The sequence below is a fragment of the Tachysurus vachellii genome, chromosome 3 (genome assembly GCF_030014155.1).
Source record: "Tachysurus vachellii isolate PV-2020 chromosome 3, HZAU_Pvac_v1, whole genome shotgun sequence".
In the NCBI taxonomy this organism is placed as follows: domain Eukaryota; kingdom Metazoa; phylum Chordata; class Actinopteri; order Siluriformes; family Bagridae; genus Tachysurus; species Tachysurus vachellii.
In genome coordinates this window covers 33,147,133-33,159,999 of record NC_083462.1, presented here as the reverse complement: position 1 = coordinate 33,159,999, position 12,867 = coordinate 33,147,133, and the positions used below count along the sequence as shown (strand labels likewise).

Here is a 12,867-nt window from a genome sequence, read left to right as displayed (position 1 = left end):
GTTTCCACCAAAAAGAAATAAATAAATAAAAATTCGTTCAAATTACGCAGCAGTTTTGGAAGCTTCCTGTTGGTTTTATACACGGCATGGATGCAAAAAAAAAATGATGATATAAAAAAGTAACAGTCATCACCCCATCCCTTTTCCTTACATGTATATAGAGATAGACTTATATATCCCTCTGTTGCTGCCCCTCCTTTCCCTCCATCCTCTGACAGCACTGAGCTCCTCAGCCAATAGCAGCGCTGGCAGGTGATGTCATGCGTTAGGAGTGGTAGTGCTACTGATGCTGCTCAGCTCTTGTATCTGAGGACGTGCAGACTCGGAGAAATAGCAGGACAGAGGGGGACGAGCATTACGGACATTGTTAAGGAGAGGGGGTAAGTGTGCATTGTACCAAAACAAACCACTGAATGCTTACCTTAAGGGGTTCTGACCATTTAAAACCTTTATATTTCATCTGATCAGTAAAACAAAGACTTGGATTGATCACGCTGCATCACTCAGACATCATTAATGAAGATTAATAGCTTAATTAATGCAGCATTAGTTGGTTAGTCCTTGATAATGTTTGTGAGGCGTGTGTACATTGTGTGTATGTGGAAATCAGTGCTGATGCTTGATGTTTATTTGCGAGCAAGGATACTTATTGATATGTCTACTGACTGATATTTTATGGTCTAGGTGGTCTCAGAGCATGGCTGTGTGCCTTTCCGTCTGCAGAAGTCCATAGTTATGTAATGCATTTAAAGTGGGATTCACAGGGAAAAGTTGCACTTATTCTATCAATTCGATGCAAATTCTTACTAGCATCAATGTATGCTGTGTAGAACCTGGTATCAGTATCAGGAAAAACATCAGATATCAGATCCTGTAACAAAAATCGAAGATTGAAAAGAATTTAAAAGAAAGAAAGGTCTTTTTCGAGACAGCTGAAAAAACAAGACAAAATGTACCTTCTAAAGATTGTTAGTTTGCAAATTAAACAGCATCAGATGACATTTCCAGCATGTTGTGCTCTGCCGTTTTGACAATGTTAAGCTCTGAGCGCAGTCGTGGCTCTTCTTGCATTCTACTGACAAGCGGTAAATAAACAGCCACGTCTGCAGGAAGTGGATATTGATCAGCGTTCCGTGTGCGTGAGTGTGTGTGTGTGGGTGGGGTAGGGTGGGGGGTGGTGGGTGGACAAGGTTAGTGTGTGTGTGTGTGTGGTCTCCCACTTACAGAGGTATATGTCATCACATGAGGCAGGTACAGTACATGAGGCTTTTTGTCTGCATGATCTAAAGGTCACATGTTTATGTGACTCTGAAATTAAACACAGAGTAAACATATATCACTGACCTTTATTTGTGTACTTCAGTGCACGTGTGTTTGTGTCAGTGGGTCGGTGTAGACGCCGTAGCCGTGTGTTCCTCATCTGAATTCATGCCTTTTCCTCAAAATCGACAAAATCGATTGATTGATTGATTGATTCAGTGATTCACCGATTCATTGATTTATTGATTCAGTGTGTTGACAGATGTCTTGAAATGAAAGACAGAAAAGTGCTAAACACTGAACAAAACACTAGCATTAATTTGGTTGAAATATTTTTGCATATACAATTAGTCAGATGTACACACTGTACTCTCTCTCTCTTTCTCTCTCTCTCTCTCTCTCTCTTTCTTTCTCAGTGGAAAGAACAGATTAAGCCTCCTTGTACGTGAAGAAAGAAAATGAACAGCATGACCCTGGCAGGTATGTTAACTAGTTTGCATTGTCAAATTCATTACAGTTTTACTCCACATGGCCTAATGATAATTCACCAAGTTGCCATTAATGTTGTTTGTCAATTCTGTGAAGTAAAGGAAAGGATCATTTTTTTATTTGACTCTTCCCCTTTCAGCATATCGCAACAAACTGAAGGAGCTCCCTCTAGTGTCACTGTTCTGCTCCTGCATCAAGTCGGACATTACAGAGAAGCAGACCTATAAAGCTGAAGGTAAGACACAGCGTATACCTTCAGTGTAGCATGTTAGCTCTTAGCTACCAGCTAGCTCTTTGCTAACATGCTACTCAAAATACCACAAACATCTTAGCATTTCGCTGTCATTATAAATGAGTAATAATTAGTTAAGTGCTAGACAGAGTAACTTAATAAATGAGATCTGACATATTCTCTGATAGATGCAGTGGACCTGAACTGGTGTGAGATCAAGGACGTGGAAGTGATCGAGCTGAACAAGCGTGCGTCAGGCCAGGCGTTTGAAGTGATCCTGAAGCCACCTTCATTCGACGGCGTGCCTGAGCTGAACGCCTCTATGCCGCACCGCAAAGACCCCTCACTGGAGGAGATCCAGAAGAAGCTGGTGGCTGCTGAAGAGAGACGAAAGGTTCGAAACACACACTCACACACACACACACTGCCTTTTTCTCACTTCACTCAGAACAATCTCCAGACAATAACATACTAACACACATAAGCCTTCCCTCAGTTCCAGGAGGCAGAGTTGCTAAAGCATCTGGCTGAGAAGAGAGAGCATGAGAGGGAGGTGATCCAGAAGGCCTTTGAGGAGAACAACAACTTCATCAAGAATGCAAAGGAGAAGCTGGAACAAAAGATGGAGACCAACAAAGAGAACCGCGAGGCCTTGCTGGCCGCCATGCTAGAGAGGCTTCAGGAAAAGGTATTCTGACATGAGGACAGTTGTTGTTGTCCATATTCACCATATAACACACTGTGTGGTGTCTGGCCATTTATATTTCTGTCCTAGTTTTGTTTTTTGGTTGTAATTTAGAATTACATAACACATTTTCTTCACATATTCTTCTTCCCCAGTCCAAAGGCTGTAGGCGGTTTGCCATCAATACATTTTCCATAGTGGGTCAGTGTGTGGTTGTGCCCTGGGATGGGTTGGCAACCCGTATAGGGTGTTTACTACGTTGTGCCCAGAGTCCACTGGTATAGACATGGTATGGATGGATGTTTAAATAATTAATATAACAGCACATCAGGATGAGAGAAGACACTTTCTGTGAAAGAAAGTGATATCCGTGATGGTTCAGATAGAGCTCTGGACTATTAAAGGTTGGACCTGTTGGTTCAGGTGGTGACAGACCTGGGCTAGATGAAACAGAGACTCATCTTTTATACTATTCACAACTCTGTACAATTAAAATGACATTGAAATACTCATTTAAATAATGTAATAATACAAATTGAATAAAATCAAACTTATAATTAATTTTATTTTTTATTTGACAAGGCAGATTCCTCACAACCCCACCTAGTATCAATAGAGTTATTATTACACCTAGTGGTCAAAATAGGAAATGCAACAAGAGATATAACCCATTGGAGCTGGATTTTCTTGCATCATGCTCGCTCTGTGAACAGTTTCAGTAGAACAGATGGAGGGAGCAAACCAGGCAGCTAATGAGTGCCAAATTGGCTTAGTTAAAAAAAAAAAATAAATAAATAAAAAAAAACTCAAACGTAGTGATCTGGTTTTATAGTAAATCTATTGAATTAATCTACAAATGTCAGTGCACAAAGTGTGTCTTTCATGTAGGGAACAACTTCACTTTTAATATACATTGCAGATACATATATCCATTTTCTTTTTTAACCCTAACCCAATTTTGCAGAAACATTTTGACCCTGTTTTTTAAACCTTAATTAAACCTGGATTAGTTCAGGTTGTCGACTCTAAAACATTGCAGGGTTACAGATGGTGAAATGTACAATCAGGACAAATATATATATATATATATATATATATATATATATATATATATATATATATATATATATATATATATATATATATATATATATAACTAGCTCTGGATTTAATCGTCTTTTCAAGTATAAATGATACAGAATGACTGAACCACTAGCAGAGAGCTTTTTAGTATTTCTTACTGTTCACTTCAAATTGAACGAATGTAATTCTAAATGGTCTTTTATTCATCCATTGGCACACAATATATAATGTAATGTAATAAATAATATAATTACATAAAGTAACTGTTCTATAGGGGGGCACGGTGGCTTAGTGGTTAGCACGTTCGCCTCACACCTCCAGGGTTGGGGGTTCGATTCCCACCTCCACCTTGTGTGTGTGGAGTTTCCATGTTCTCCCCGTGCCTCGGGTGTTTCCTCCGGGTACTCCGGTTTCCTCCCCCGGTCCAAAGACATGCATGGTAGGTTGATTGGCATCTCTGGAAAATTGTCCGTAGTGTGTGATTGTGTGAGTGAATGAGAGTGTGTGTGTGTGCCCTGTGATGGGTTGGCACTCCGTCCAGGGTGTATCCTGCCTTGATGCCCGATGACGCCTGAGATAGGCACAGGCTCCCCGTGACCCGAGGTAGTTAGGATAAGCGGTAGAAAATGAGTGAATGAATGAATGAATTGTTCTATAATCTAGAAAGCTTGATTCGTACCTTATTTGCTCTAATGAGGCCTGTTTTTCACTCTTTTAGGACAAGCACGCAGAAGAAGTGAGGAAGAATAAAGAGCTGAAGGAGGAAGCATGCCGATAAAGTGCTGGAAGAAAAAGTGGACTGTGGGATGGATAAAAAAAATATAGGACGAGAGAGATATCAATAAAAGAAGGCATCGCTTCTCATTAATGTAACGGAGACGAGTAGAGGACATTGCTAATGGCAATTTAAAACAACAAAGTTTTGTTTGTTTGTTTGTTTGTTTCTCTTTTCATAAGGTGTATATTGTGATATGTAATAACTCTTCGGACAACAGTGCACAGTAGCTCTAGGTTCAGGTGGCAGAAATCAGCAACCTTTCAGAAAATCAGTCCTTTGTACATAGCGAGGTGATGATGTAGAAGAAACAAGAACTAATTCATAAATAATACAGACACGCAGATCATGCAAACTTTAAGATCAGTACTTCATATACAGTGTATGTCTATACACGTTTTCTTAAATGTATACCACCTAGCAAAGCGCAAGCTATGCATGTTTATTCACTCATCATTTATTTATAGAGGCACAAGTGATTTCTCAATAAAAAATTTTTAAAGGATGTTTATTCACATTGCTTTTGTTTCCTAAGCAGGATTATATTCATGATTATGCATTTTCATGAAAGAGATATGATGACAACAAATATCGTTAAGTTCAGAAATGTTAGCGTCTTCAGAATGATATTTCATAATAAATACATAAGCACAAATCAAAGGCACATATAAGCTATAAGCTAAAAGACATTACTTGGTAGGAAATGACAGCTAAGAAGAGAGCAGATCAAAACATGTCAAGAATGTAGAGCAGTGACGTAATTAAAGAGAGAGAGAGAGAGAGAGAGAGAGAGAGAGAGAGAGATGTACTTATATTTTAATGAAGTGGCAATAAGAGACCTAGCATTAGAAGTGAATGTATCTCTGTATCTTTTTTCTTTATGTTATTATTCCACCTGCTAACATACGTTAGACGTTAGATGAATTTACAAAATAATGTCGATGTGAATTGTTCAGAAAACTCCATTTGCTCTTTTTGTGGTTATCATAAAGATGATTTGACATAACGGTCAGTAAAAACATCTCGTTACTAAACCACTACCTTGTGCTTTGTCTTTTTGTTGATCATTTATTCTTAAATTAAAACTAAAAAAACAGAACAGGAGAGAAAAGAACGACAAAATCAACTTAACAGTGCTCTTCATTTCAAGCCCTTTTATGTTATATGGTTTCCTGAGCTAAAAAGAAAGCAGTAATACAGCAACCCGTGACTGTTAATGGCTCGTATAAAGAGCCGTGGAAATGTATGAACTTTTTTTTTTTCAGTCATATACACAGGAACAGCAGCACTACATGTGAGACACGACGTTCGGTAAAACGCACGTGCAACCCACGCTGGTGGTGTGTTTCTCCAGCCTGAAGGAATAGTCCTTCTTTTTGCCCTTTACTCTTCTGAGCACCAGGAATTGGTAGAAGATGGGTTTGGATTCCAGACCAGCGTCTTCAATCCCATCTTTGTTCAAGCAGCCTGTTCTCTCACACTTCGCCTCGAAGATGCGGCTCGGAATGCGAGATTCGTCGTAAAAGACCCTGGGAGGAGGCGAGACACCCAAACATTTTCACTTCCGTTCTACACTTTAACCCACAGAGTTTCATTTCTTTTCTATTGCACAATGTTTTGTGCTTAAGGCACTGTTTAGTAAGAACAACACAATAACTACACACTACAAAAATGACAATCTGGCAATTCAGAACATCTATAAATACAGTCACATTGATCTCGTGTTTCCTGTCATTATAAGATTAAAGATGAACTAAATGCAAGTTGGTTAAACTTTTACTCGTTTCAAGCTTGAAATATTCTTTTTCTGTTGGCAGGTTTAGTTTTATTATTTGAAGGGTTTGTTTTAAGAATGAAGTAAAATGATCTGCCAATAGAATACAAAAGAATAAAGTGGTGGAGGAGAAAGCGTGCCGAAAAAGCGATGGAGGAAAGACAAGTGGGCTGTTTTTGAGATGATTAAAAAATAAATAAAATGAGAGCGAGATCGACAAAAGAAGACATCGCTTCACATCATTAAAGTGATGGAGGCGAGGAGTGCATGGGCTTCTTTTTTGTGGGCTATAAATTGGAAAAAGAGAAATAACTGTCTGGACAACAGTGCAACAATTTATACAATTTAAAGATTTTAAAATGATGTTAAAGCATCTAAAATCTTATATATAATATAATTTATATTAAGCGAATAATTAGAAATATTAGCTAAATGTTGTGTAGCAAAACTTGATTAATAATATTAATAGCAATATTGATATTGATATGAATAATAATAATAATAATAATAATAATAATAATAATAATAATAATAATAAAACAATGATCAGCAATAATATTAAAACAAGGTGCATCTTAGGTGGGATATAAATGACATCAGGTGATCAGTTGATGTTGATGTGTTAGAAGACGGGAAAAATGGGCGAGTGCAAAAATAAGAGTGACTGTTGACAAGAGCCACATTCTGATTTCTAGACGATTTGGTTCTCTGAAACAGCAGGTCTCGTGTGGTGTTCCTGGTATGAAGTGGGTAATAAATACCAAAAGTGCTCCAAGGAAGAGCAAGCAGTGAAGCAGCTACAGGAACAAGAAGCCTCAAGGTTTGTTGATGCACATGGAGCTCATCTTTTATGATCCAGCAGAGGAGCTACTTTAGCTCAAATTTCTGAAAAAGTGAATGCAGGCTCTGATATACAGGAGTCAGATCACACTGTTGTGAAACTCTGGGTCCTGTATTCGTGTGGACGTTACTTTGACAAGAAGCATCTACCTAAATATTACTGTAGACCAACTACACCTCTTCACACAGTAGCATCAGTGTTCCCTTGTGTTAGTGTCACACACACAGCGTGATGGTGAGGGTGCTTCCTAGTTCTAATAGTGAAAACAAAAATAAAAGATACAGAACCAGAGAAAAGTGGTTTGGCTGGTTCAATAATATTTGCATATTACTACTAGGAAGCACCCTCACCTTCACTCTGTTTGTGTGACACTAACACGAGGGAACGCTGTTGCTATGAAGAGGTGTTCAGAAAGTTCAGGGAGAAGGTACTGTAGGACACACACGATTTCAGTACGTGTAAACAAAGCCTAATGATGCGGAAGGACAACGTAAAAATAACAATCATCTGGGTTCCTACACTTTACACAAAACTCTTAACAACAAGCTAAGAAACAAGAACAGAGATGCAATTTCAGAACAATAAAATCCCTTCAGATCAAAAAAAGACTCAGGTTCGGAGAAAAAAAGGGGTTTTAGATATGATCCCAAAGACACAACACCAGCAATGAAGCATGGTAGCGGGAGCATCAGTACTGGAGCATTACACATCAACATGAAGGAAAGGTACCAGAAGCACATCGCTGATAAAACAAATGGCATCTAAGCAAGTTAAAATATCTTAAATATAGTCAAATTTATATAGTATTTTTTTTTTTCTTATAAGGTCACAATAAACTAGATAGTATTAAATCTAATTGCAGATATTTTTATTTATTTATAGCTTAAAATTTTTTTAAATCTATTTGCAAATAATTATGATAATACCAAACAAATACTTTACTTACAATTTAGCAGTGAGTCAATAAAACAAGACTAATTAAACTAAAGACTAAAAAAAAAAAAATCTTAAATTCATTATTATGTAATCATACAACAAGAAAAACTTAATATGTTGTTTGCAATGTACTTCTTACTGTAGAAATCTCAATGCTGCAAAATTAATAGCTATGTGCCGAAAGGCAAAAGACGTTCAATCTGAAGTGAATATATGCTCTGGAAGTATTTTAAACACCAATAAACCAATCATGTTTAGTTCCTCTCACTGTGTGTGTGTGTACTACACCATGTGTAGATGTACATGTTTAATCAGACTCACTCATATGTCCACGGTGATATTGACCGACTTGGAGATATTTGATAGTTATCTAGTTGGCTTTCTACTGCAGAATCGAGAGTCAGCTGTAGTTTCCTGGCCTTTCTTAGGGAGCCCTTCTTAGCTGGACCCCTTTTCCGTTCTTTCTTTCCTTCTTTCCGTCCTGCAGGAGAATGATCTGCTCCGATGAACAGTACTCCCAACGCCAACAACAGTGTGACCTTGAAAAGCTTGGCGGAGAAGAAAAAGAAAAGAGGAGAGGAAACGAAAAGAAAGGAAAGGAAAGAAAATGAAAAGTCAGATTACTATTCTTCTTATTTAAATGCCTGCTGTCAGTGTTTCAGCATCTCTGCATTTATCAGTTCTACAAATATTGTGTTCATGACAGTTTTAACACATATTTATTACATCAGTAAAATTCTCAGTGTTTTAAATTGCTGTTTAAAATTATAGGAAATAAATAAGTCTTCGCACTAACCACTGAGATGTGCATCTTGAGATTAACAGTCAGTATCGTAGTCCGTCCTCAGCATAGAACTGGTCCATTCAGTGACAGATGAGGGTTTGTGAATTCCCCATCTTTATATACTGTTACATGTCATGCATTTCTTGTGTTGTGTTTCCTTCCCTTTGACACACTTTTATCTTTTAGACGTAGATCAGCGCTTGAATATGTTCCAGTCCGGGGCCATGCAAAAGAACTAACCTGCAATGGATATTTTAGAAAAAGACTTTTCAGTTTCATTTCTAAAGCATTTTAATCCAAGATATAATAATGTAGAAATGCAATATAATGTTTCTATATATATATATATTTATATAAGCATGATTCATTTGTCTGGTTTTTTTTTTCTAAAATGAATAAATATTACATTTATGGCATTTTGCAGACACTCTGGATAAGACTAACATTTTATTTCAAATTATACAACTGAGTGTTAAGAGCCTTGCTCAGGGGCCTAGCAGTGTAGCCTGGTGTACCTGGGATTTGAACTCATGACCTTCTGTAATCAGTAATCCAACGCCTTACCCACTAGGCTACCACATCCCCCCGGATATTATAAAGTTTGACTTCACCACCAGACCCTAAGAGCGTTATCTGGCATATTTTAGAGTTAAAGGAGTTCAATGAACAAGCTCTAAGTAATAAAAGCACAGACGTTAAATGCACTGTAATTGTATTCAGGCCACTTTTGACCTACATCTCAATTACACCTCTCAGGTTCAATACAATAATTCCTGCTAAACCATTGTAATATGTTGTCTATACAGATTGTCTATACAAACATTAGCAAATAATATTTTTATGTTAAAAAAAAAGCTGAAAAAGAGAAAGAAGATGAAGAAGCCTTTATATTAGCACATAACAGCACAATGAAATTCTTGTCTTCACCTTGTTAGGAAGTTGGGGTCAGAGCACAGGGGTCATCAGCAGTGATGCAGCTCCCTGTAGCGGAGATGTTTGAACCCACAACCATGTGAGATAACACCAGAGAGAACACCAAAAATGTATATACAGTATAATATATAATAATGATCTAGTGTGTCTTCATATTTATTTTAGGTCTTCAGGGTGCATGGTGGCTTAATAGTTAAATCTATTAACTTAAGTGGCTTAAAACTCCAGGGTTGGGGTTTGATTCCCTGTGTGTGGAGTTTGCATGTTCTCTCTATGCTTTAGGGGTTTCCTTCAGGTTCTCTGGTTTCATCTCCCAGTCCAAAGACTTCAATAAATTAACCATTGTGTGTGATTTTGCCCTGTAATGGGTCGGTGCCCCTTCCAAGGTGTCCTCCACCTTGTGCCCTGAGTCCCCTGAGATAGACTTCAAGTTCCTTGTGACTGTGTAAAATAAATGTTACACAACATGGATGGATGTTCAAAAGGTTACATTCAACGTAACTATCTGCATCTCACAGTTTGAAGTGATGACATTTCAGGATGTCCAAATGAATTGTATTTGTCACCATGGTGACTGTAAAAGGAAATTAGATAATGTTCGTGTCTTATAAACTGTGTTTATCAAAAAATCTCTTGGACAAAGAATGTTAGAACTGAACCGAAAGCATCTGAGTGTTTTACGTTAGATCTAAGATCACGCTGGCAAACAAAAAGACGTTCCTTTTTAAGTTGAATTCGGTCTTGATAGTAATCTGGAGAAAGCCAAAATTAATAAAAAAAATGCTTACAGGTGCTAGTCATTTATTCATTTATTTAGTCATAGATTTTTGCTGTGTGTCCATTTTCTGTCTCTGTAAATGAGCTTCTGAGCATTTTTTATTTAGTGGAACTGAGTCATGCGTTTCACTACTCTTTCTCCAAGTATGACACGTATCAAGGTAACGTCAGTGTCAAGTCAATTTTGTATTAAATGTGCTGCATTTCAAATGTAAATTTCAAAGAAATCTGAGCTACTGACCCTCTGCTTCTTGCTCTGAGAAATTGCTACAGAAATCTAGACAGGTTTGTGCACATTAAGATCTGAATTTTCCTCTTGCACTTCTGGCAGCAGACATGATGTCGCCCACTTTGCAAAAATTTAGGTCACTGAAATGCTGAATGGCTTCTTATAACACAGCTGGCAATGAATACTAAAACCACAACAGGAGATGCGAGCTCATGAGTCATTCATGGACGATGATTATAACACCGTGTAATATGTGTAAAAGGTTTGGAAAATACTCAGACCCCATCAGTTTTTTTTTTTTGGTGCACTTTAGTGTCTTATAGCTTTAATTGAAAATTGATTAAATTGACTTTTTTGCCATCCAGGTACACACGCTAATCCATAATGACAAGCATATGACAAGCAAAAGAAGATTTAATATTTTAGATTTGTGCAACTCTATTCAAGGTGACGGTGGTGTGGAAAAACTCCCTGAGTCGCTATAACGAAGAAACATTAAAGAGGAACAAGACTCAAAAGGAAACCCATCCTCATCTGGGTCATACTGTACCAGACAATGTGATTATTAATCATTTCTCTCAAAAAAAGTGCTAATTGTGTAACCAGGAAATAACTTTATCTCTGCCTTAATAAAGTTATCAATTGTTCACTAATGGAGACTTTTCATGGTAGTCCTAAAACCATCTCTATGCTTTCTACAGTATGTGGTACCGTCCACAGTATCCTATGTATCTCCAGGCTGTTCATGTGGTCCATCATGTGGTCCATCCTCAGCAGCAGTGAGCATCCTCTAAGTGATCCTCCAACCAGGAGTACGGCATCAGGGTGGATCAGGCAGTCCAGAGAGAAGAAGGATGACAGGCACTGAAGGATTACATGTGTAGAGAGTGAAAGAGAGGTATTTAGACTAAAACACTCAAATTGAGCTTAGGTGCTTCCTGTTTCCATTAGTTATCTGATATGTCTCACAACTCACAGTGTATGTCAAGCCATGAAGTCCAAGCAGCTTCAGATCTCTGTGTTCAAACTGCGTCAAGATACAGATCTGACCCAATAAAATAAAACGATTTAAATTAAGCAGTGAATTTTCCCAGAAGCATCATTGTGAAATGGAAGAAGTTTGGAATCACCAAGAGAGCTCATTTCTTAAAGCCATCTGACCGAAAATCAGTAGCTCAATAGGAAAGAAGGACGTTGTTCAGGGAGTTGAACAAGAAACAGGCTTCAGAAGACGTGCAAAGATTGAAAGCTAAAATATTCTATCAATCAGGCAGTCAGGGCAAAGTAGCTAGACAGGATCTACACCAGAGCAAAATCATATACAGTAGCAGGCACGTAAAAGATTTATGAGGAAAAAGATTCTCAGGCGCAAGCATTCAACCATTAAACTGAACTCCATGAACCGTGTCTCTGTTTTGAAATCTAGGTACTGCTTATCATAATACCAACTCTACAGTGAAGCATGGTGGTGGCAGCATCATGTTAGGGGATCGCTCTATAATAGCAACAACGTGGAGATTGGTCAGAGTTAAGGGAAGGATAGAGAGGTCCTTGAAGAAAATTTGCTTTAACTGCACACAATGGTTAAGGTTCACATACTGTACATATTTGTTTTTGCTTTGTCATTCTGAGTTAGTACATGTAAATTAAAGGTCATTTAATGCTTTTCAATCTCGCTTGAGGAAGTTATGTCTTGTTAAGTATCTACTACTGAACTCATATCCATCTCACAATATATACTTCATGAATTTGGTGCATGGTGCCTTTAAAAGGGATTCGTCCCATGATGTTTATCAAATTTAAATAAACTCTCTCTCTCACTCATTTTCTACCGCTTATCCGAACTACCTCGGGTCACGGGCATCAGGCGTCATCGGGCATCTCAGGCGTCATCGGGCATCAAGGCAGGATACACCCTGGACGGAGTGCCAACCCATCGCAGGGCACACACACACACTCATTCACTCACGCAATCACACACTACGGACAATTTTCCAGAGATGCCAATCAACCTACCATGCATGTCTTTGGACTGGGGGAGGAAACCGGAGTACCCGGAGGAAACCCCC

The 12,867-nt window shown here is 38.1% G+C and overlaps 2 protein-coding genes across 2 annotated transcripts; one reads left to right on the top strand and one right to left on the bottom strand.

Annotated features, from left to right (window-relative positions):
* Positions 1–228: 228 nt before the first annotated feature.
* stmn4 (stathmin-like 4) lies at positions 229–5,472 on the top strand. The gene is made up of 6 exons (XM_060866862.1): positions 229–380; positions 1,677–1,740; positions 1,889–1,984; positions 2,170–2,375; positions 2,478–2,669; positions 4,468–5,472. Exons 2-6 carry the CDS (start codon positions 1,719–1,721, stop codon positions 4,525–4,527), a joined length of 576 nt encoding a protein of 191 aa, XP_060722845.1. The 5' UTR covers positions 229–380; positions 1,677–1,718; the 3' UTR covers positions 4,528–5,472.
* A 186-nt stretch (positions 5,473–5,658) lies between these two features.
* On the bottom strand, positions 5,659–9,002 carry il17a/f3 (interleukin 17a/f3). The gene is made up of 3 exons (XM_060866863.1): positions 8,872–9,002; positions 8,397–8,623; positions 5,659–6,053 (listed from the first exon to the last, which is right to left on the bottom strand). The coding sequence occupies exons 1-3, from the start codon at positions 8,884–8,886 to the stop codon at positions 5,813–5,815; spliced, it is 483 nt and encodes a 160-aa protein (XP_060722846.1). The 5' UTR covers positions 8,887–9,002; the 3' UTR covers positions 5,659–5,812.
* Between the last annotated feature and the right edge of the window lie 3,865 nt (positions 9,003–12,867).

Bases quoted from the DNA above. Each gene is read 5' to 3' on its own strand.
- stmn4 (XM_060866862.1), top strand. From the start codon at position 1,719: ATGAACAGCATGACCCTGGCAG. The intron at 1,741-1,888 runs GTATGTTAACTA...TTCCCCTTTCAG, and splicing joins GAACAGCATGACCCTGGCAG to CATATCGCAACAAACTGAAG. The intron at 2,670-4,467 runs GTATTCTGACAT...TCACTCTTTTAG, and splicing joins TAGAGAGGCTTCAGGAAAAG to GACAAGCACGCAGAAGAAGT.
- il17a/f3 (XM_060866863.1), bottom strand. The intron at 6,054-8,396 runs GTGAGTCTGATT...GCCTCCTCCCAG, and splicing joins ATATCACCGTGGACATATGA to GGTCTTTTACGACGAATCTC.